The sequence below is a fragment of the Schistocerca cancellata genome, chromosome 2, assembly GCF_023864275.1.
Source record: "Schistocerca cancellata isolate TAMUIC-IGC-003103 chromosome 2, iqSchCanc2.1, whole genome shotgun sequence".
NCBI lineage: Eukaryota > Metazoa > Arthropoda > Insecta > Orthoptera > Acrididae > Schistocerca > Schistocerca cancellata.
In genome coordinates, this window is record NC_064627.1 from 358007598 (window position 1) to 358033797 (window position 26200).

The 26200-nt window shown below is 38.4% G+C and overlaps 1 protein-coding gene across 8 annotated transcripts in view; it reads right to left on the bottom strand.

Annotated features, from left to right (window-relative positions):
- The window catches only part of LOC126161747 (sodium bicarbonate cotransporter 3), a 1146839-nt gene that overhangs the window by 22095 nt on the left and 1098544 nt on the right, over nt 1–26200 (bottom strand). For 7 of the 8 annotated variants that reach the window (XM_049917789.1, XM_049917788.1, XM_049917790.1 and 4 more), the window contains one exon: nt 3820–4001. The exons of the other annotated variant lie outside the window; for it this stretch is intronic. In XM_049917789.1, the coding sequence (XP_049773746.1) occupies nt 3860–4001 (142 nt within the window). In that variant the 3' untranslated portion in view covers nt 3820–3859. The remainder of the gene's footprint in view (nt 1–3819; nt 4002–26200) is intronic. 8 annotated transcript variants of the gene reach the window in all.

Here is a 26200-nt window from a genome sequence, read left to right on the forward strand (position 1 = left end):
AAGGAACCCCTCCAGTGCAAGTTCGCAAAAAATCAATTGTGTTTACAGCATTCAACACCCCATATATTGTTACCATGCAAGCACAATATTGGCTGCTAATGGCAATAGGGGGGAGGATGGGAGGTATTCAGTCATGAACACAACATGAAGTTATAGAGCATAGTTGAACTGCTTAGTTGACGAATAACTCCCAACAGTGCTATTGATGTTCATAGAAAGCAGATTAATGGCGATAATAAACAGAGCAAACACTGCACTATATCTACAACAACAACTGCTGAAGTTGACATTTCATCAGAAAAGAACCCAATGAATTTTGCAGAGAGAGAAAGAAGTGGCAGACAAAATATTACTGTCCCAGCAAGATGGGTCAGGGTAATGTTGGTGTTGTATTCGCTTGACTGTGCAGACAATGTACATCAGGAGTACAATGATGACAATATGAGTTTAAAAAGTGAAATTGATATTGAAACAGGTGTCAAACCATGTAGTTCATCAAACTTGTTAGACAGGAAGCCACAAATCCCATCTCCAGTGGAACATAGTAAAGGACAATCATTGTCCACCACAATAAGTGAAATAATGCTCTCTCTCTCTCTCTCTCTCTCTCTCTCTCTCTCTCTGTGTGTGTGTGTGCGTGTGTGTGTGTGTGTGTGTGTGTGTGTGTGTGTGTGTGAGAGATGAGAAGAAATAATGGAATAATAAATTCTTTTTATGGCTCATGAAAGAAAAGTTTTCTGCAATTCATAAAAGATAAAAATGTCTGTTAAAATTACCAAGGAATGTTCTACTATTTCAACAGGAAGAAAGGTCCATTGCTTTAGTATTTATTTTTTTTTTTCAATTAGTTTTCATGGTGCTAATATGCCGCACTAGTTGAAACAGGATGTTCTAATAGAAATTAATATTACAACGTATTTTTCAACATGGGGAGGTTGGAAGAAGTGTTCCCTAGTTGGCACATTCAAAAGTCTTAAAGGTCATATTACACTTCTTTATAGCAGTTAATCACCAGAAACAATAAGGGGTCCTAATGCTGAAACATTGAACAGTTTTTGCAATCTCATTCAGAACAAAAGGAAATAAAATCACAAGAAGTTTATCTGGGTGTGGACAATGGTGTTGTGAACTTCAAGGTAATTATTATCTTATGCTGAATCTATTGCCAGTGAATTATGCAGTTTCACAGAATAACTTCAGAAAATCAAAAGAAAATGAGCAGAAATTAAGTCATTGATAGTCACAGATAGGAAAAAAGGATTGGCTGACACACTTCACATAAAAATGGGAAACATTCATGTGCAAACATGCAGGAATCCTAAAAGTGACAGAAGAGTGCAACAAATGCTATGTTTATTGTGAAAGCTGTAAGAATTTTATTCAGAAGTTTCAAAATAGTTTGAAAATTGCTAATAGATGACACTGTAATTGCAATACATAGTGCCTACAAGTATTGCACCACAGCTCAGAGTTCAAATGTGAGTGAATTCCTAAGGGACCAAACTACTGAGGTCATCGATCCCAAGACTTACACACTACTTAAACTATCTTATGCTAAGATCAACGCGCACACACACATCCATGCCCGAGGGAGGACTCGAACCTCCGCCAGGAGGGGCTGCGAAATCCATGACGTGGTGCCTCTAACTGTGCGGCCACTCTGCACGGCCAGCTCAGAGTGATCAATAGCTTCGTTGAGATGCGAAAGGAGATTAGTGTACTGAAGAAAGAGGTTAAAATCATGTATTCACTGAACAACATGTTTTTCTGGTACTAGATTACTGTAGGTTGGAATACAGTCCTACAGCAACAGGGCACAGTTTTCAAACACAATTTAATGTTCCAAAAGGACCTGATGTGAAAATCATTCACAAGCTCTTAGCCAAATTACAATGGACAGGCAGCATTGCCGATGATATAGATGTGAATGTTGGTCCCAGGAAAACTGTACTTACTCCTGAAAAAGTAGCCACAGTTTCTGGAGTTATTCAGTAAAAGCCAAGAAAATCCATCTGAAGAATTGAAGCAGAGACTGGTTCAAAGAACTCCAGCATGCAGAAAATACGAGACAGAGCCTACATATTTCCATTCAAAATCCAAAGCCATCATCTTTACAAGCTGTAGAACAGGGAGCTGACATTGTGAATAAGATTCTCACAAAGACTGATGATAAAGTAGTTGATGCTGGCTACCTCTGGTTCACAGATGAAGCACAGTTTCACCTGCTAGGAGGCTTGAATGAACAAAACTGGTGATTTTGGGGTTCCAAAAATTCTCATTTGTGTGAAGCAAAACCAATATATTCTCACAAAGTTACTGTTTTGACTATGGTATGCAGCAGAAGCATAATTGTCCCTTTTTATGTGAGAAACAATCACTAGTGAATGTTATTTGCAGGTTTGGGAAAATTTGTTGCCCCACAGCTAGTGTTGGAGGACCTACAGGCACTGAGTGGTTCATGTGTGAAGGGACCAGACCACATCACACCAAACATTTATTTCACTTTCTTGATGAACACTTTGTAAATGCAGTCGCTGAAGTGGGTTATTGCAAATACACTGATGCAGGGATGGATTGGCCTCTGTGTTCACTCAGTCTGACTCCTTGTGACTACTTTTTGTGAGGTACATTGAAAGACACTGTCTACTGGAACCACCCCACCATGTTGGATATGGTTGAATTGGTAGTCTGTGTGGAATCTGAATCCATTTCCATTGGGACACTACAGGATGTGATGACAAATTTCATGGTTCATTTGCACCACCTCCATACTGCAAGTGGTGGACATTTTGAAAAGATTATGATGTGATTGCAAAGACTGCTTGTAGAGTATAAGTTCAATCATGAATGCTGATTCTGTACAAGATGCACAGCTATAGTGCCATCTGTCAGCAGATTTTCAAACTCTCTTGAAACTTCTGTATAAAATTGTGACAGCTTTCACAAAAAAACATACCTTTTGTTGCACTCATCTATTGATCTTCGTTTTTGAGATATTTTGAAACCAGGGATGCACTTGCCAGACACCCTGTAACAGGAATACTTCAAAATTGCTATAAAGTCACTAAGTTGGAGGTAATTCATTTTGATTCGATTTAATATGGTTTGTCTTACTTAATAACACTGTGCATTTTAAGCAATTAAATAACCAGTACCAGTAATCACAATGAATGCATCTACAGGAAAACATGTTTCAGCAATGATCGACATTTACACAGTGTGATATATTTCCACTCTTTCGAATCATTATCTATTTTGCATGCTGGTGCACTTGAAGCTGATATTAACTGTTCATTTGCCACAGTACACAGAACAAAAAAAGGCTACTTAAATCTACTCTAATGCCAAAAATACATTTCTAGATATTAAAAAATCCATTTGTAAATGCTATTAATAATTAACAAGAAATAAAAAAACACTGTACTTCAAAAATGCAGTAGAGAAATTTATGACTACAGGGGCTTCAAATATTACAGTAAGGCTGAGAATAATTAAAATAAATGGGAAGAACAGATAATTTACTTTTTCAGCTAAGTTTTTGTTACATAAATATGGAAAAGGGTGAAACAGGGTTTATAAAGGTAACATAAAGACTGATGTTCCTCTGCTGAAAATTTATACCAATGAGACTAAATTATTTTCTACTTTTCTTAAAAAATGTAAACCAAAACATATCTTACAACAGAGCACAAAAAATCCACCACCAGTAACCCTCCACCTACCAAAAAGCAAACAATGTGCAGCAGCAAATTCACACATATTGCAATGCATGAATAAAGCTGCAAAATTTCAGCACAATTTAGAAAAAAAACTACTTACAAAAATTGTGATGATCAGACTAGTTGACAGGAATGGTGTGTTACACTTTGGTATCGGAAGTACCTATCCCCACCTTAATTGTCACACCATCGTCTTCCTCCTCCTCTGGCATTGATGACAACCTCCTCTTCTCATCATCAGTTATTGCATCTCTTTTATGCCCACGCTTTTTAGATTTTGAGCTAAATATAAGTAAAAATGTGATGAGTTGATGTGAATGAAAAATACCTGTTGCAAAACTGAATTAGGAAGGTGTGAGTTATTAGGAAGGTGTGAGCTATTATTGTGAGTTATTATCATCTAAAAGACCAGATGAAAAAAATATGGATTCACACACATAGAAATACAAAACTCAGCCTTGTATTGGTGAAGAGACCAATTATTGTATAGCACAAGAGCCAATTGGTTGTATTTGACAGAAGCACTTAAGCATGATCTCAGTGTCAGGTCTCATAATCAATTTCCTCAGGAATTAATATTATGTAGATCTAATGAAAGGCCCACAAAACTGATTGAAGTAGATTGTAGTGAAATACTTAAACACAATGTTACATTTTGTTTTCACGGATTATAAAAAGTTGCTTCTGAATAGATGCACATGAAGACAACCACATCTAAATCAGCCATTGGATTGATCAAACCTATAGCTGTGACAGAAGAAAAGTACAGATACAAACTATGAATCAAAGACTTTTAAAACGAGAAAGAGGAGCAGAGGCAGAAAGAGAAGCAGAGGGAGAAACAGAACACATGATTATTGGAGACCACTAAATGTGAAACTGAAGTGATAAAACACAACAAATGCATGAAATACAAATACTGCAGTCAAAGTCTAAACCCAATTGCAATTTCAGTACAGTACCACTGTATTGGTTCTTCAGTATAGTACCACCATACTGGTTCAAAATTATCATAATACAAAAATGAAGCAGTAGTGTGAGTTTGTTCTTTTTATAAATGCACTGTGTATGTGTGTGATGGCCACTTTCACCTCTGAACCCTTTCATAAGAGCTATAGCCATTCTTCTATGTTATTTTGTCAAGCAATACTGTATTACATATAAATGAACTACTTCAACTCAGATATTGGTTAAAGTATAAAATACACTCCTGGAAATGGAAAAAAGAACACATTGACACCGGTGTGTCAGACCCACCATACTTGCTCCGGACACTGCGAGAGGGCTGTACAAGCAATGATCACACGCACGGCACAGCGGACACACCAGGAACCGCGGTGTTGGCCGTCGAATGGCGCTAGCTGCGCAGCATTTGTGCACCGCCGCCGTCAGTGTCAGCCAGTTTGCCGTGGCATACGGAGCTCCATCACAGTCTTTAACACTGGTAGCACGCCGCGACAGCGTGGACGTGAACCGTATGTGCAGTTGACGGACTTTGAGCGAGGGCGTATAGTGGGCATGCGGGAGGCCGGGTGGACGTACCGCCGAATTGCTCAACACGTGGGGCGTGAGGTCTCCACAGTACATCGATGTTGTCGCCAGTGGTCGGTGGAAGGTGCACATGCCCGTCGACCTGGGACCGGACCGCAGCGACGCACGGATGCACACCAAGACCGTAGGATCCTACGCAGTGCCGTAGGGGACCGCACCGCCACTTCCCAGCAAATTAGGGACACTGTTGCTCCTGGGGTATCGGCGAGGACCATTCGCAACCGTCTCCATGAAGCTGGGCTACGGTCCCGCACACCGTTAGGCCGTCTTCCGCTCACGCCCCAACATCGTGCAGCCCGCCTCCAGTGGTGTCGCGACAGGCGTGAATGGAGGGACGAATGGAGACGTGTCGTCTTCAGCGATGAGAGTCGCTTCTGCCTTGGTGCCAATGATGGTCGTATGCGTGTTTGGCGCTGTGCAGGTGAGCGCCACAATCAGGACTGCATATGACCGAGGCACACAGGGCCAACACCCGGCATCATGGTGTGGGGAGCGATCTCCTACACTGGCCGTACACCACTGGTGATCGTCGAGGGGACACTGAATAGTGCACGGTACATCCAAACCGTCATCGAACACATCGTTCTACCATTCCTAGACCGGCAAGGGAACTTGCTGTTCCAACAGGACAATGCACGTCCGCATGTATCCCGTGCCACCCAACGTGCTCTAGAAGGTGTAAGTCAACTACCCTGGCCAGCAAGATCTCCGGATCTGTCCCCCATTGAGCATGTTTGGGACTGGATGAAGCGTCGTCTCACGCGGTCTGCACGTCCAGCACAAACGCTGGTCCAACTGAGGCGCCAGGTGGAAATGGCATGGCAAGCCGTTCCACAGGACTACATCCAGCATCTCTACGATCGTCTCCATGGGATAATAGCAGCCTGCATTGCTGCGAAAGGTGGATATACACTGTACTAGTGCCGACATTGTGCATGCTCTGTTGGCTGTGCCTATGTGCCTGTAGTTCTGTCAGTGTGATCATGTGATGTATCTGACCCCAGGAATGTGTCAATAAAGTTTCCCCTTCCTGGGACAATGAATTCACGGTGTTCTTATTTCAATTTCCAGGAGTGTATATCTGAAGTAAAATTGTGATATGTTTTTTTAACAAAGTAATTTGTCAGACATAATAAACACATGTACTTCTTCAGATGAACAATGTGTAACAGGAATAAAGATTAGGCTATCAAGTGTTCATAATTTTTTTCCTTTAAATTGCTAAAAAGTTGTCCCTGCACTATCTATCCCATTTCAAAAGTTTATTGAGAGCAAATGTTCATAAGGGGTGTATAATTTTGCTGTCACTTTTACTTTTGAATTAGGCAACTCATTTTTCCAGTTATGGATGATGCAATGATCATAAAAATGAAATTATTAAAATTGTCTAACTGAGAACATGTAGCAGCTAAATAATTCTGAAGGAAATAATGCAGAATATTTTATTTGAGAATGAGGGTGATTTATGCACAACAAACATTATTAAGTTAAACAGATGGCACACAATATATGCTTTCAGAATACAACTAAATTTTTCCCCCTTTCAGCATCATTTTACTTGAGCACTAACTAATACTATTACACCAGATATTTGTTTATTGATCACGTGAATGTGCACATTATTTCTGAGAAAGAGTACCATACAGTGTTTAATAAATATCCACTAATAAAATGTTCTCACACAATTGTTCTAGATTTGTAACTGTATTATACCAAGTGGCCCTCATTATACTGAGTTGTATAATACTAGACTGACATAGCAGTACGCAACACAGCCTGATCAAGGACAGTTGCAATAGTGTCTAAAATATTTCTTCATTTTAAAACATGGTTATATACCTAGAAGAATTTGGAAAAACTTGAGAACAATTAATTAATATATAGGTGACTGGAGTTCTCAAACGACTGAAGCAATGCTATTTTGTAACTTCTCTGCCAAACGTAGGTATTCAGGAAATTTTACTTCTCATCCTTGATTGTACTTTTACTGTTCTATCCAGTTTCATGTGATAAATACACTGCCTGACAAAAAAGTACAGCATCAATAAGGGAATGAGGAAACAAAATGAAACTTCCTGAGTTGAGAATGTATGTAATGTTAGTTCAGTAATCACAAAATTGAGTTAAATTTACAAAGAACTTGACAGTATCAACCCACTGTTGGAAAGGGAGTTATAAAGCTGTTGTATCCTCTCCTGAGGTAAGCTGATCCACAACTAACAATAGTTGTGGACCTTGATATCCTGGATACTTGTACCAGTATGGAGCTAACATATGAGCTGGTCCTACACATGTTCCATTAGAGACAGATCTGGGGATCTTGCTGGCCACATGAATACGTAAACATCACACATACAGTTCATAGACACACATGTCATATATGGAACATTATTGTCTCGTTGAAAAATGGCACTGTGATACTGCTGCATGAGATGTAACACTTGAGGACGCAGAACATCTACAACAAAACATTGTGCCATCTGAGTTCCCTCAGTATCTACCAGTCACAACCTTAAGTCAAATCCAATTGTTCCACACATGATGACACCAGGAGTAACACCAGACTGTCTCTCCAAAACATAGGAAGAATGGGACCTCTTTGCAGATTTTCACCATACTCACTGATGACCATGTTCAGTGGTAATGCAGAACCATGTTTCATCACTGAACATAATGCAGTGCCATTCACCAGCAGTCTATGCTTCCATCATGAAGCCACTCCAAAAGCAGCCATTTGTGTTATGGTGTTAATGTCAGTCTACATATGGGATGGTAATTCCCTAGTCCAGTTGCAGTTACATCTACACCTACATCTACATCTACACTCTGGAAGCCACCTTATGGCGTGTGGTGGAGGGCTATGGGTATTACTGTCATTTCCTCCTTTTCCTGTTCCAGTCACTGCTAGTCTCCAACCAATGGTGTGGAAAGACTCATAATTTTGCAGGGAGTCTGTTACTTGTTCTTGGATGGCAGGTGCAAATGTGAAGGGCTTACAATGTGCTTGGTGCATGATTTAGCGATGGTCAGGTGGTGTCGACCAGAATGTAGGTGACAAATATGCCTGCCCTCATTCTCATGTAGTCCAACATCAGGACAGTTCAACTTCCAAATGCACAGAAATCTGGATATTACACAATTCAACCAGCCAGCCAAATGGAGACCTACAATGAGGCTCCTTTCAAACTCTATCAGGAGCTGATAATGCTGTCCGACATGAGTATGTGGCATTTCCATGTCCTTCATAGTGATGCTGTTCACACTCCTTATATATCCTGCCAGGCCTGGTAACAACACTTAAGATGAACAGTAATAATGAATTCTGATCGCTGTTCTACCTGTCATAAAAAATTGCAACTATTATTATTTACATACCTGCCAATAATGTGTTCATGTAAGAAATTACATTTACATCCAACCATGTCTTCTGCATGCTTCACCTTTTTGTCAGGCAGTGTGCACTTATCTAATATTCATGTCTATTTTCAAGACAATGCAAGCCGATTTGGTCAACATGAAGATGTGATGCAGTAAAAATGTGTGTAGCTTTGGAAGAAGAATGAAATGAGACAGTATTGAGTTTTGTTATGTTTCAGCATTGTTTGGCAGTGTATCAGATTGGTACCGATATTATACGAGACATTAGTCGTAGTGCATAGTTTTAATAATTTTTTTTCATTGTATTTTTATCAGCATTCATTCACAAGAGAAACATCAGTCATAACAAGCTTACATTAGAGAACACAATTTTTGTGCGGGGTCAAACATAAATGTTAGAACATCAAAGGGTACACAGAAAATGTAATGTAGTTCATTCTTAGAGACATTGAATATATTGCATATGATGCAGAAGCATTATGATAGTAGGTGCAGTTTTCTCACATTTTAAGTCACTTTCATGCTCACGTAATATTCCTGTATCAGTGTGTGCAGGTCAGGATAACATGCTAGGACTATCACTTCCTGGCAAATACACTATGGTTCTAAATGCACACTTGCATGCATTCCGTAGCAGATAAATTTTAGGCAATACCTTTATTATATCTTTGACAATTCTTCTGTGTAGATTCATTTAGAAAGGCAACATGCCAAAAGCATGTTTATAAAACATAGTAACACCAATAATAATAATAATAATAATAATAGCATAAAATCCTTCTATACTATACTATCACAGTTATTTGCAGTTTTTGCTATGCCAAGTACTAACACCATGTTAAAGCGAACGAGATCACCTTGTGTTGCAATAAATATTTATTCAGAGATTTTTTTAGCCTTTAGTCAAACCTTTCTACTAACATTTTTGGCATGTAAAAATCATTGACAGTATTATGATGCTCAGCATTCAGTCTGGTTTGTGACATTTTTACGAAACCATCTCATATATTCTCATATATTTCTAAATTTTTCAATTCCATTCTATTTTCTCATGGATTTCATATCAGACCTGTAATGAACTACTATGATGCGAAGTTCCAATAACTTGACTGGGGCATTCCCCTATTTCTTTGTCTGTTTCATTTTGCTATTATTATTATTATTATTATTATTGTCATTGTCTTGATAGTGTGAAGTTACAACTTTTGTTGCTGTTTCCTCATGTTCCACCCACAGTGCAATCCTCATTGAAATATCAGATACGCAAAATCAGTTTTTCTGCACTTAATGTACCCAGTTTAAAATCACAGAAGTTGCTCATAAAACATTTTGAATGTTTTAATTCATTAGTTGCTACAACTTTTTTACATCACAACTATTTTCATGTACTTATGTACAAACATTCCACATGTGTTGTCTGGCTCACACACCTACTAAGCAATAAGCATAAAATTCCATACTCTATGGCAAGGGATGGAAATTAAGAAAGCAGCACTCAATCCTACAGTCAAATGAAATTCTCAGAGTTCGGTAGGATGGGAAAATATAGATATGATACACAGAGCACATCAACAAAATTAGCTAAATAAAGCCTAAAATGAAACTGTGAGGAACACCAGCTGAAACAAAAAGACTTCTGGTCAACTACATGCAAACAATTGCACTTCGTCCTTCCTAGAAAACTACACAAAATACTAAATCCAAAAGAAAATTACACTGAACATGAAACATGTAGCCACGTAAAACATAGAAACTACATGAGCATGAAGAAAGAGCTCTGATTAATAACTGCAAAGTTACTTTACTGTAATAAGCAGCAAATATATTCAGTCACAACAATGTCAGTGCTGAACTGCAATGGAAGTATAAAAAAACAAAGCTGGATGCCGACACAATTCCCAATCTAAAATGACAATTTCTCTTTCCTCTTTGTTCTTGCATACAATAAAATACAGACCCTCTTTTCTGCCATACACAGCCAGAAAATAACTCTTAGTTTAGTTCCCATAAAAACTCCTCTATAGACAAAGCCTTATTTGATCTCACAAATGAGACTGTTAAAGAAAATAATATCATGTATATATTCTCTGACATTTCCAAGGCCTATTTTTGCATGTACCCTGAAATTTTACTAAAGATAAAACTAAACTAAACTCTGCCTGAACACGCCATGAAGGCCCAATGGTACTGGCTGGCTGCTATGTCATTCTTAGCCCACAGGCGTCACTGGATCCGGATACAGATGGCATGTGGTCAGCACACCACTCTCCCAGCCATATATCAGTTTATGAGATACTAAGATATTATATCACTACCATGTCACTTGCATGGCTGGAACTAAACCTCTGCAGTGGTAAGCAAAGCATCACATTAACGAGTTGCATGACCAACAACAACTAAAATCATACTGGGCAAAAAGTCGTCCTATAAGTCTCACTACCTAGCAAAATTCTTGTTTTTAAACTACACAAATAAATGTTTTTAGAAACAGTTATGGTCTTTGATGTTATGAGAGTACTGATAGTGTGTCCAAACTCAAGCATACCAAACACAGCCAATATTATGCCTGAACTAGTATATAAATTTTGCATAACAAGATGCTTGGCTCTTTATCTCAAAAATATCTAACTTATGAAGCATTAATTTTCTCACTTACAATCTGAAACTTTTTTTGGAATTTCTTGGAGGCCAGATGGACAACAAATTCAAATTCAATAAATACACTGATGTAAGGAATCAAAAAATTCTTTTCATCCCGCGCGAAAAATACCTTTCCATGTCTTAACCTCTAGATCTAAATGAAACAATATTTCACATATTTTCTGTCCTCCTTATCCTATGCAGTAGTAGTTTGAGACACTGCATATAAGACCAACAAGTATTGCTTTTAGAAAAATAGTGTAATAGGAGTATTTTTTAACTGAATACCTTACAATGGCTGCTTCAAGGATCTATGGAATTTTAAATATATTTTCTGGCTTATACTTTTAAAAAATCAGGAACTGATCATATTTTTATTAAAATGTCATACAGAGAGCAATATTAGAAGGAAATAACTATACTTTCCAAGGAGGGAATATACTGTTTCAACATCTAGGATAATCCAACACTGAAGTTAGGATCTATATTGTAGCTAATCCAGCTGTCACTGAAGTATACATGGAATTTCCCAGAATACTTAATAAGAGCAAATCACCTTACAGTAACTTAACAGGAGGTGGAAATAAATGTCTTAGAGATTTAAATACTGATATAGAAATCCTTATTATCCAGGCAGATAAGAGCAATGCTAATGGGGTAAGAAGAAAATTGGCTTTAGTGGGTCTTTCTGTTACTACCAAAGACAATAAGTATCTCTTGAAGTCAGAAGATACATCACCATGACCGTATTGTTTACCAAAAAACTGCAGGCCAGGTGTACCACTGAGACTGTCAAGCATGGAGCCACTGTCTTACAGCCATTTATCAGAGAAACACACACTTACATGAAAAATTTGACTTTACAGTGCTCAAATTGAGTTCTACAGATATTATGGCCAATCTGATACTTCAATATTCAGCATGATTTTTTATGAATGAGGTGATATCACAAGTAGAAGTTCATCATAAAGGTCATAACAAATCTTTCTAGATATTGTCCCATTCAAATTACTATCAACTAGGCAACAAATTCTATGATCAACGTGATTGAGTAATAATTGAAAATCCAATCAAAAGTTATCTAATAACTGTATTTGCAAAACTTTGAAGCAACAGCTCTTTGTATGTCCTAGAAGAGCCCCACCTACATTTTCGGCTTGTTGTTGAACTTTTGTGACATGATCATGAGAATAAATGCAACTCTGAGTTTCTAAATTTTTGAATGGTATTAATTCCATCAAAGTTCTCACTGAAAGCATATGATTAGTTCTCAGTTTTGGATGTATGACTGGCAGTTTACTTACAGTTTTCTACATGGATGATGGTAACCTGCCTAAAAAACAAATACCTTTACCAAGCAGAAGAGAGAAGGAATTAAATCACTGTTGGACAATGCTTAGAGAATCTGTGAGCCACAGGAGTTGGGAGGGGGAATAGATCAGTTAAAGGTAGCCTCTACAAGAAACTGTTGAATCAACAATAAGATACACAGATGATTGTATCCTATCAGATTTGGACACAATGACAAAAACATTTGTAATGGAAAAATGCTGTGTACACACAAGTGAACATGTTTGAATTTTGTAAATGACACCTGCATCCTAGATTATTGTCAAGATGATTATACAAGAGTTCTTGTACTTGTGGCTACGTTTACACTGGAATAACAAAAACGTTGAACACAGGGCTCAAGGAACATAAAAACAGACTTGACAGGGGATAACCACATATGATTCTCTAAAAGAGAAGTTGTGTTTTACTATGCAAAATGTTGAGAGAGGACATATAAATTCAAAAAACTGAGAATGGCATCAACAGAAATAATGAAGTTCTAAAACTAGATAATCTGTCAGCACTGCTGTATCATAAAGCAAGTATTCAGTCACTGAACAAGGTCCAGTACACAGGTTTGTCTGGATAAGCATGAACTATCCAGCCACTCTTACTAAAGCTACCAGCATTGCAGTAAATGTCAGAGGTTATTCAGACAAGTGATCAGTGTCACCTGTAGCAGGAAATAATGCTTGGATTGCAAGATTATTGAAAGCATTTTCATTTCTCATGAAAGGTTGGGGAAAGGAAGTGTAAAATTACATAAATAAACTACTAAATAATGGAAAATCCAGGATGGAATGTAACGATACCCGAGAAGGAAAGTTGCTACTCACCATATAGCAGAGATGCTGAGTCGTGATAGGCATAACAAAAATATTCACACAATCATCACTTTCGGCGATTAAGGCCTTTGTCAGCAGTAGACACGGACGCGCACGCACGCGCGCACCCGCGCCCACACACACACACACACACACAAACACACACAAACGCAACTCGCACACATGACTGCAGTCTCAGAGAGCTGTGTTTTCTGCTCTCTGAGACTGTGTGTGTGTGTGTGTGTGTGTGTGTGTGTGTGTCTACTGCTGACAAAGGCCTTAATGGCCAAAAGCTATAACTGAGTGAATCTTTTTGTTGTGCCAATCGCGACTCAGCATCTTCGCTATATGGTGAGTAGCAACTTTCCAACTCTGGTATTGATAAATACACTACTGTTTGCCAAAATTCTTGAAAACCTGGTCTCTCCTCATTCCTTATTTTTACTAAGTCATTAGTTTCTTAGCTGGTTTGATGCTGGCCTTCTACTCTTCTTATTTTCTTTCCTTGCTGAAGGGGATATGTCCTTGTGGTTCCAAAAGCTATGATTGCTCTCATAATTTTTTATAAGTTTATGTCTGGGTGGTAAATTCAGGTCAGTGCACATGTCTCTTAGTGAATTTAATAATTTTCTGACTGGAATTCCCCCCCCCCCCCCTCTTTTTTAATATATTTTTTAAAATATATATGTATATATATTTCGATTGCAACCCACGCATTTTTACAAGGGAAACTTTTCTCCTAGGCATCTGAAATGTCCCACTAAACTGCTTCAGTCATATCTTGTACATGACACGCAGATGATGATCATAGAGCCACCTACTTAAACTTCCATTTAAAAACGATCCTTACGTAAACTTTCATGCCTCTGAGATGCCAACTAAACTTGAGTCAAATAAAAAGGCTTACAGCAAACTACAAGCAATGCAACATTTATTTAAACGCCTTAAAGTGTGCATGTTATACCTTACATCTATCTTCCATCCATTCCACACATATATAAACTGAAGTCCCCCACTGTGGTTTCTGTCTGTATGTTCAGGCTAATCTCGGGAACTACTGTAGGGAATTTGATACAGTTTACACTAATAGACTAATTCATGAGGAAGGTTTGCACTTATAATTTACAAATATTTCATGCAAATTGGCCAAATATGATGAATTAAAGTGTACTGTCACTGTGAAATGGTGCCATTGCCATCTGGTGGGGAATGGCAGAACCCTCTAGAATTATCCATATGTGGTATATGTATAAGGCTGCCCAACTGCAACACCAAACCAGTGTGAGCTAACCCATCAGAAGGCTGGTGTGACGTACTACAGACTTCCTAAAGTACCTGTGATGCAGGGCTTGTCAGATGTTAAGCTCATGAATATTTAAGAGGTGTGAAGTGAAAATGTGGGAAAAAGTCGCACAGAAAATGTAGCTCCCACTGGATGGCACTGAAGCTGAGCAGCTAGTAAGTGGCTGTAGTTTGCACCAAATTCTGTTACTGTCAGGCATACTGAGCCATACTGATGCTGCATTCAGGCAACCAGCAAGTGGCCATAGCATGCACTGAACTGTTGCTGAGGTTGGGGGGACCAGGTGGCAATGTAGCTTGCAGCTCCCACTATTGCCACGAGATGCCACTCAAAACTCCAATTAAATATGGATGAGAATTCTGCTAACAAGCACTGTTGGAACTGTTCAAGTAATACAAAAGTGATGATATTCAATTACCTAACACGGTACTCTGAATTCTAATCATAACTCTATGCAGATGCCTGTAAACAAAATTACTGGTGTGTCAGACAGGTCTTCTGGCTGCAGGTACCTAGTACTACTCTTGCAAAGCCAGGGAGGGTCGTTAGTACCAAATATTTCAGTGGACCATTTAATAAGTTTTTGGCATTAATATTTATAATATTGATAAAATGCTTCAGTGAACATTGCTTCTAGATGTTAGCCAAAAATAAAAATGTGCAGACTAGTGCACATTATAAAAATAATAAATCATTTTAATACAAATACCGCCAGGTTGTTACTGATCACTATCTGACAGTAACACTGCTCTTCATTGGGCTGCTCTTCTTAGTTTGTTTCCCATAGTTGCTTGTGACTTCGAAATACATCTTCATTTTTCACTGACACACTTCCTTTCATAAATTTTTATTATGAAATTTGTTCAGGAATGTAACTGATATCTCCAATTCTGTTTTTCAGTGCCATTCAAGACTGTCATTTTTCCTTGTGTAGTTGATAAAATCCATTCCTGAATCATTTACCAGGTTTTCCAGTTTTAACTAGTTTTCTCCATTTCACATATCTTTTATTCTTAGTCCAACTTCTGCACTATAAAATAAACTAAAATACACTCTTAATTGGGATGTCTGGAAATTTTAAGTTACATGATTTATTCTCAGCCATTATCTATCAGGTCTTTCCAATCTGGGATAGGTTCTTGACTCTGCTGGTTACAGCATAAGCAGTTGTCACATTAGAAAAGAGCTTTTCAGTAATGACTGAGACTATAAAATGTTGACATGTGATGTGTCTGGATCAGTAGAAGATTGTGAACTGTAGTAACCTCCCAACCAAGCTCCTTAATTGCAGCTTTAATCTTGTTGGTAGTTTGTGGATTTGTTTTATCACCTTGCAAAAGTTCTTGATGCAGCCTCTGTTGTTTGCAGCAAATGTCAGCTATTACAATTACATACATAAGATGTAAATTTGCATTACATGATACCAAATGCGAATTATTATTTTCAATGGATGGTCAGAAATGTTCCACATTTTTATTGGGATTTCTCTCTTTGATGTTGGCATAAAAAGGCAAATATTCTTCACTAAAATAACAATCTTGGATAAGGATGGTGAATATTGTTCACACACTAAATAACAGGTACACAGTGATGCACTAATTATCACCTGTTGATTTGTACGTCATATTTCCTGGCAAAGCAGATGTCACACAATGATTGACAGAACTGATTTCCTTAAATCTCATACTGGCTGGACTGACTTAGATGATTCATCATGGATTTATGTCTTGAGATGGTCCTCATGAATAACAGACTTGTCAAAAATTACAAATTTCTATTGTTACAATGGCACACTCTTACACTGCAACTTAACAATGCATTCTCCCTGTAGAATGCAGAAATATTTTGAATGACTGCCACTAAATTTTTCTCTTCTGTTGAAATCAAAAAGAAGAACACATCTAAATGTCAGTTTTTTTGATCTGACAGTCAATTTTCTTTACCTCTTGAATACCACAAAGATTCTTCAAAGCACAAAATTTAGAATTTGTTTATAACCTTAGCTCTCAAAACAATGAATGAAATACTGTGTTCTGACAGAACATGGTTACGGTACAAGTTAATAAGCTTTTCTAACTGAAGTCAGTATCCATAAATTTTTTTGGGTTGGAAATGACAGTATTGTAAAATGACAAATCAATGTTGCTGCTGTCATTCTATCAGAGTATCAAATACTGCTGAGGCAATGCAAATTCAACATCCTGTCTTTGCTCCTATCTTGATAATTTCTTATAAGAAGCGTAAATAAAAGTCATCACAAGACTGGGTGTCAATAATGGAAACATAGTGAGCTGATGTTCTTCACTGACTGGGATTTGAGATGGAATTTTATTGACCCACATTTATAGATTAAGGAAAGAGTTATTTTTGTGACACAGTGTTGCTCCTGTGATGTTTGGTGGCTGTTATGTTGCCGGGGTCAGTACACTGTGTGCCTTCCCCTAAGTGTTAATGGCTGTGCTTTACAGGGCAACCATGTGAGTGTAGTCAGTGTCTATGCTGGTTACTGCACACAGCCAAGACAATAATTACTTACAACCATCATTAAGGTTGGTTCATGATAGTAGGCTGCTTGACTGTATTGGTCACTTCTCTTATTTTTCTTTTGATTGTAAATGACCATCTAAAGATTACACAAGCCTTCAAAAACTATACAAGTTTCTGCATTCATTTTGGTATTCTGACACTGTGGATAAACTGTGTTGTCGAAGCCATGTATGACATTTGTGCTTCTTTAGCCATAATCTGACAGTTTATTGCTCTCTATGATGTACAATAATCTGCAGTAAGAACTGTCATCACAAAAGCAACATCTATGGCTGACCTCAGAAAGTTTACAAAGTGTACAACTTTGCTTCTGCCATTTGCCGATAGGTTGTGACAACGGTAAGTAGCGGTCGAAAGAAACAGATTGCAAACGTCAGGCAGTTAGCCTGGAACTCAGTCAACATAACCTCCTCCAAACATTAGTTGATTTGTGTCTGCATCATAAAGTTGTTCTTGTTTGAAAATGTCAGTTTACAAGACTAATTCTCGTCATTTGCACGAGGTGTTACTGTTTTGTTTCAATATGAAGAAAACAGTGGCTGAGTCTCATTGAATGCTCTCAAGTACATATGGTAAGGACACTATTAGTGAAAGAACGTGTCATGAGTGGTTTCAATGTTTCAAGAACAGTGATATTAACATCGTAGACCGCCACAGTGGTGAAAGAGTGAATGTTTTCGAAGATGCAGAATTGGAGACATTGCTGAAAGAAGACTCGCGTCAAACTCAAGAAGAAGTGGCACGATTAGTGGGAGTGACACAGCAAGCCATTTCAAAATGTCTCAAGGCTTTGGGCATGATTCAGAAAGAAGGAACTTGGATCCCGTGTGAGCTGAAACCAAGAGACGTTGAACGGTGTTTGTAAACAGTTGCTTCAGAGGCAAAAACCGAAGTGATTTCTGCACCACATTGTGACCAGGGACGAAAAATAAGTTCATTATGATAACCCTAATTGCAAAAAATCATGGGGATATCCCGGCCATGCCTCCACGTCGACGGCCAAAACGAATATTCAAGGCTCCAAGATCATGCTCTGCATTTGGTGGGACCATCTTGGCATCATGTACTATGAGGTGTTAAAACCAAGTGAAACAATCACAGGTGCTCATTATCGAATGCAATTAATGCATCTGAGCAGAGCATTAAAACACAAATGGCCGAAATACAGCATGAGGCACAATAAAGTGATTTTGCAGCATGACAACGCTCGACCACACATTGCAAAAGAGGTCAAAATGCACTCATAAACATTAAAATGGGAAGTCCTACCCCACCCACCGTCTTCTCCAGACATTGCTCCCTCTGACTATCACCTGCTAAGATCAATGGCACAAGGCCTGGCTGACCAACATTACGATCTCATGAAGAAGTCACAAATTGGATTGATTCATGGATCGCTTCAAAAGATGAACAATTTTTTCGACGCAGGATTTGTACACTGCCTGAAAGATGGGAGAAAGTAGTGGCCAGCAATGGAAAATACTTTGAATGATACATGTGTAACCAATTTGTTTCATTAAAGCCTCAAATGTTGGGGAAGAAATGGCGGAAGCAAAGTTGTACACCTTGTATATTTTTTTTTTTTTGCCGTGGTAGATTGCTTTACTGCCCATCTGGTGCAGAATTTTGCCCACGTGGTTTGTAGTTTCCTGCATGAGGGCTAGAAGAGTGATGCACAATTATTCCAATTCCTCTACTCTGTAACTCATTTTTAGTGGGCATGATTATCATTGATGGTTTCTCCACTAAATCAGTTTGCTCTGAAGAGGTACGCAGCTTCTGCAGTTCCAGTTTTATGTAGTCCGCATCACATTTTGGTGAGTACTCTATTTCAACTTATGTAATATGAAACTGTTCTACTGAGGGTAGAGGTGTGATATAATGCACAAGTATCTATAAGTGCTGATAAGCACTTTGTAGACTGTGGTCATCCTGGTGTACCACTTGGTGGCCTGTACACTTTTACATTAAGCAAGCTGTTCTTCATGAAAGCATCGAATGAATCAGCACTTTGTGCCATGCTGCTGCAATAAAAATGCTGGCTTTGTTAAGATGATATTTTTTTTGTCATATGGTGCTATGGAGAAGCGGTAAAAATTTTATGCATGGCTCAGATAACATAATAAATCTGCAGTGGCAAAATATCAGAATAAATGTAAATATGAATACAGTTTCCTGCTGAGGGCAACTGCAGCTGAAGTAATCCATGTTTCTGAAATAAACTACTTTCAGCCATACTTTAACTTTTACAGGAACATGACTGGTTTTGTGATATTGAATCACATCTCCAGGTGTATGTCTACAAGGTAGGAAACATACAATCAACAGTATGATAAAACAAATACCTGTCCTAATAATCTATGCTCGTAACAACCAATGTGGAACACTCATACATCAGTAAAACATTTAAGCCCTGGTATGGGAAGGGGGATGACTCAATCTCCTCAAAATAAAATACTGTTACCCGCAACAAGCAGGGCATAATAGTTCAAATTGACCAGATGAAAAACTGACATGTTAAAAGCTTGTTTACTTAAAAAGAACAGAGCAAAATAAGAAAACAAGAAAAAGCAAAAGCCCCAGCTAACAACACTGAAAGCCCATGGCTATGAAAACTCACTTCATATCAGGACGTGGTGGACAGCAATCTTCCAATCGCCTCACCGTGTATAGAGCTAAGTGATAGTCAGTTTGCTCATGTGTCTGTTGGAGGGCTCTTAAACAACCATACACATGGCAGGGAAATTTACAAATATTTTCACACATATCCAAATATCATGAGAATGATTGAGGCCCCTGTTACATGGCATAATCATACAAATTACAAAATACTTCACCATACAAATCTTTTAAAACCAGATAGACCAGACTCAAGGGCAGACAGAGTTGTTGTACATTCCTAGAGAAATCATTTAAAGCCGGTTCTTGAAACTTCGTAAGCCAGCATCCTTGGGGTAGTTTACGTCAATCTTCAAGAGTCTTCCAGTTCCTTTGTATCTCTATGACATTGTGTCATCATTAAACAAACCTATGACCATTTGTGCCGCTCTTCTCTGTATACGTTCAACATCCCCTGCTAGACCTATGTGGTATGGGTCCCACACAGTTGAGCAATATTCTAGAATGAATTACATGAGTGACTTGTAAGCAATCTCCTTTGCAGACTGATTGAACTTCCCCAGTATTCTACTAATAAACTGAAGTCTACCATCTGCTTTACTCACGACTGAACCTGTGTGATAATGCCATTTCATATCCCCACAAAGTGTTACACCCAGGTATTTGTATGGGTTGGCTGATACCAACGGTGACTAATTGATGTTATAGTTATGGGATACTATGTTTGTTTTTCATTTTGTGAAGTGCAAAATTTTACATTTCTGAACATTTAGAACAAGGTGCCAATATTTGTATCATGCTGAAATTGTATCAAGATATGACTAAATATTTATGCAGCTTCTCTCAGGTAGTACTTCATTATAGATAACTCTATCATCTGCAAAATGCCTGATTTTACTATTAATATTGTTTGCAAGGTCATTAATATACAACATGAACAGCATGGTCCCAACAAACATCAGTGGGGCACACTTGAAGTTACTTCTACACCTGATGATGACTCTCTATTCGAGATAACAAGCTGCAGCCTCCCTATCAAAAACTACTCAATCCACTCACAGATTTCACTTGATACCCCATATGATTGTACTTCTGACAATAAGCATAGGTCTGGTACTGAGTTAAATGCTTTTCAGAAATCAAGAAATACTGCAACTACCTGATTGCATTGATCCAAAGCTTTCAGTATGTTATGCGAGAAAAGTGCAAACTGGGTTGTGTTTCACATGACTGATATTTTCAAAATCCATGCTGGATGGCACTGAAGAGGTCATTCTGTTCAAGATACCTCATCATGTTTCAGCTCAGAATACGTTACAAGATTCTACAACAAACTGATATCAAGGAAATTGGACGGTCGTTTTGTGGATCACTTCTACTATCCTTCTTGTAGATGGGTGTGACCTGTGCCTTTTGCCAAGAACTGGGCAAGATTGTTTTGTTTGAGGGATCTACACTTGATTACAGTTAAAAGAGGTGCTAACTGAGCCGCAGATTCTCTATAGGACCTGACAGGAGTTCCATCGGGGCCTGGAGCTTTGTTTAATTTTAATGATTTCAGCTGTATCTCAACATCACTGACACTAATACTTATTTCATTCAGCTTTCCAGTGGTAAGAAGATTAAATTGGGGCAATTCTCCTTGGTTTTTCCTTGTAAAGGAATACTGGAAAATGGAGTTAAGCATTTCTGATTTTGCTTTGCTATCCTCATTTTCAATTCCTGTCTCTTTCGATAGGGCTTTAACACTAACTTTGGTACCACTAACAGCTTTAGATATGATCACTTGACAATATTCAGGTACAGTAGTCACTGAAGGCATCACACATCGCTCTCTTGACAACCAAATGCATTTCTACGGCATCTCTCTATCAATAGCCCAGGTTCCCGCCCATTATGAACATGTCTAACCAGTGCATGGTCAACTATTCTTTTAAACTTGAACCAGAGTTCCTCTACATGCTCCTGCCCTGTGCTGAAAGTTTCAATCTTCTCACTGAGATATGACACTACCAATTTTTTTTATCTAGTTTACTGAACGTACACTGTATCTTTCTGCTTGGTTTAGTTGTTCTTTGTGCTTTGGCAATTATTGTTGCCACTAACTCATCATGGTCACTGATACCAGTTTCAATGTGGACATTCTTAAAGAGATCAGGTCTTTTTGTTGCCATTAGATCCAATATTTTTCCATCATGAGTGGGAATTCCTAAGTACCTGTTCTACGTAGTTTTCAGAGAAGGCATTTAGTAAAGTTTCACAGGATGTCTTATCACACTAACCACTAACAAAACTGTAATTTTCCCACTTGATTGATGATTACAGTATGACTGGGGAACTTAAGTACAAGTGAACTGAGGTTTTCAAAGTTTTTGGTAACATCAGGAGATGAGTCTGGTGGGCAACAGGAGGAGTCAATTATCATTTTACATCAACCCTTGATACCAAGTCTTGCCCAAACAATCTCAAATGCAGCTTCAATTTCTATCTTGGTGGACCTGAGTTTCTCGTCTACTGCAACAAATACACCATCTCCATTTCCCATTTGCCTATCCTTTCGATATACATTTAAATTCTCCCTGAAAATCTCACTGCTATCAATTTCAAGTTTCTACCAGCTTTCTGTACCTAGCTAGTATTATGTTAGATTTACTGCTTTTTATGAGCACTTAAAACTATGACACTTTGTTGCGAATGCTTCTGCAGTTTACCATTAGGATTTTAACTCTCTCACCTGTGGGAGGCATTTCTTTCGATCTTACACTGATACTTCTGGGTTTCCTACAGCTATTGTTATCTGTACTGGATGGAGAATCCTCTAATCTAAGAAACCCTTGTGTGCACCCCACACACCTGAGTGGCAGCCTGTGATGTGTACCACACACCTGACCTATTTAGGGGAAGCCTACAGTTCTCAACCCAACAGCGCAAAAGGTCATGGTCAGTTCTGGGGACAATGCTGCAAATTGTGAGCTTCATTGAAACTCCACACACAAGACTGGCCTTCTCAACCTTCTCTGCCAGTTGCCGGAATGACCCCAGAATGACCTCAGAGACCAGATGAAAGGCATCATTTGTTCTAACGAGTGCCACAACCTGCAATTGGTTGCACCCTGTTCCCTCAATGGCTGCTGAAATAGCCTATTGAATGAGGCCCCCAGGCATACACAATGAGTGCAGCTGGTGTCCTTTGCTGTCCCTTGTTGCAGTTTTCCTAAGGGGTACCATCATTCATCAAACAATTGAACTGTCGATGATTGATAGACCCCTTACCCTTTTTCATTTGCCACCTCCTGACACTGAACGAAACAGGTTTCATTGAAACAGGTGGAGTGAGCCCACTGCCTCACTTTCAGTTTCAGTGAAAGACCTCAAACTTATTGATTAGGGAGATAGGTACAACACCCTGACTCCTCCGTGGTCTCTGTCCACCCTGTACAGGATGCCTAGATCTACCATTGACATGCCACCTGCAGTCATGTGACAGGTAATGACAGCTCCTGTACTTTCTGTAGAGGAGGCAGGATTCACATGAGAGGATAGTACTTGACATACTTCTGGTACAGATATCACAGGGACATGACTCTCTGGAGCTCTTCCAACACACCAATTCACAGCAACTGCCAATCATTTGACAGTAGCCAGGGCGATTTCCAGCTGCTTATGAAAGTCAACCAACTCATCCAGTGCTTGAGAACCGTATATGCAATGGGGCTGCATTTTGGCTGGTGCAACGTATTACAAGGCAGTGGAGAAATAACTTTAACTTAAGCCCACTGATTATCTTTTGATCTATTGAGCTAAAAAATTGTGAATTCCCTTTAAGAATTGAAAAATGAGATTTCTATCAAGGCAAAGCAAGAACCCGTGGTAAAAATTACTAGATTCCTAAAATGTTTTGATGTGAATTATAATTGTTAGTAAATGAGAAAACAGAATTAATATGTTAGTTAGAAAATCTGCTACAGTAACTAAACCACAAATGCCAATTTGCAACGAAGTGCTCATAGATAATGCAAAGGATGATGCCAGCTTCCGAAAAGTCTCAAAAACACATGTTTATTTGCACTGATATACGATGAAATTCAAGGGTGATATATTCTTTGGCTGAACTGTGAACCACAAATACTGATTTGCTATGAAAGAAATTATGTATCCAAAACACTTGTATCAGAAACTTACGAAAATATAGTTTTGTAAGCATCCAGAAATTCTCAAACTAACCTGTTTCTCACACAACTTTACAAAGAAATTAAAGAATGTTTGTTTTTAACAAGGATAGGCCTGTTCTAAAAAAATTTAAAAGAGCACAATGTAAGCCTACAATTGATGATAACAGTACTAGTTTATCACGGCACTTGCAAATTTTCAAAATTTCACAATATATCACAATACAAATGGGTATTGATGCAATCAGTGAAGATTCCGCAGAAGCAATGCCAACATAAAATATGCAAAAGTAGTACTTTAAATTGACACACGATCTTGTACACACAAGGGAAAATTCCTAATTTGGCATTTATATGTAAACAAATGTGCACACTGCATGGATTTTTCACTTAGCTGATTCTGTACACACTTATACACTGGCATGCTGAAGAAGAACATTGCAGCCTAAGTTTATCCCAATCAAAATTGCTAAAATATGCAACACCAATGAAGCACTCTTTTGACTGTTGCAGGTAACAATGCTCTTTTCTATTTATCAAACTCTAATTCACTTAAAAGCAGCCACCTTGTATGCAAAAGGGTCAATAGGACTGCAGTGTATAACAGTATCCATCATTGTACCTCTCTAAAAATCACACTCAACCTTGTATCCTATAGAGAAATTTTTAGATCTAAGTAAAGTATTTATGAGTAAGTCTGAAAGTGATATTGGTGCTCTGCTTCACACCTACACTAGTAAAATTATACTATAGTGCAGATACATAGACAACATATTTCTACTGTACAATGGTTCTAAGAGGGAATGCTGTGATTTTGTTGATAAAGTGAATGCTATACATGCAAAGGTGCAGTTTACCAAAGAAAACAGTGAGAGGATGGCTACCTTACTTAACTCCAACAATTTCAGTGTAGGATACAAGGACTGACTACAACATTTTTAGAAATGTTACAGTGACAGATACTGTTTTACACCACAATTATAATCACCCCTTTGCATATGTGATGGCAGATTTTACGTCAATGTTGCCCACCTTTACAGTGTACCCCTGTCTAAGGAGGCACATGACTCAGAATTTCTGTGTATTCTGCATGTTACACATGATAGTGGATATGATTCCAATGATTAAGAATATTAATAATGGATACTGCTTAACAAAGAATACACTAGGTAAAAGCAGAGGCCAAATGGTAATGAAATCATACGACAGGCATTGTAGGAAGGGGAAGATGAGTTCACTGGTTATCATAGAATACCATACTTTGGCAGGACTTAACAGAAAGTAGGCAAAAAGTTAAGGATGAAAAAGATAAAGCCAGCATTCTTCATCCCACAGAATCTTGGTCAAAGACTTGTAAATAGAGAGAAGGTAGTCTGTGAAAAGTTGACACTACTGGTGCATACTGCATCAGTTGTGACAGTTGTCCTGCCATGTATGTGGGGCAGATTGGCAGAGGTTTTGGTATTAGGTTCCTACAACACTAGAGTCTGAGGAATTCAAAATCTACTTTAAATAGCCACTTATGTGAATCTGGCCCCTCCGTAACAGGCGTAACTAATAATTTAAAAGTCCTACACAGAGAAGTAAAGGGTCAGACCTTAAACATTCTGGAAGAGATTTAAATTATTTGGAGTCTAACGTTATACCCCCAACACACCCTCAACAATCAGGCCGGGTTAACACATTACAATATACTGTCAAACTTTGATGCCTTTCAAGGACATAATGTCACAGTTGTTCAACTGCTTTGTTATTGATTCTTGACTTCCTGTTTTATGCTCTTGCATCTGGTCTATTTGGTTGTAACAGCTTTGATGCTGAAGGTTTTACAGTTTATGTGGGTATGCTGCATAATGTGGGCCTCAGTTATTCTCATGATATTTGGATACATGTGAAAATGTTTGTAACTTTCCCCACTTTGTATATGGTGGCACTAGTGCCCTTTGTGACACAAAAGCACATCGATTATCAGTGTCACCCTGCAGGGTTGGGCATTTGGAAGGTTGCTTCCTGGTAGGAAATGAGTTTTCTTAACTGTGGGTTTTCAATGTTGCTAGCTGGGTTTTTACCTTTCCTTGTTTTCTTATTTTGTTCTTTTCATTGTAGGTAAATGAGGTG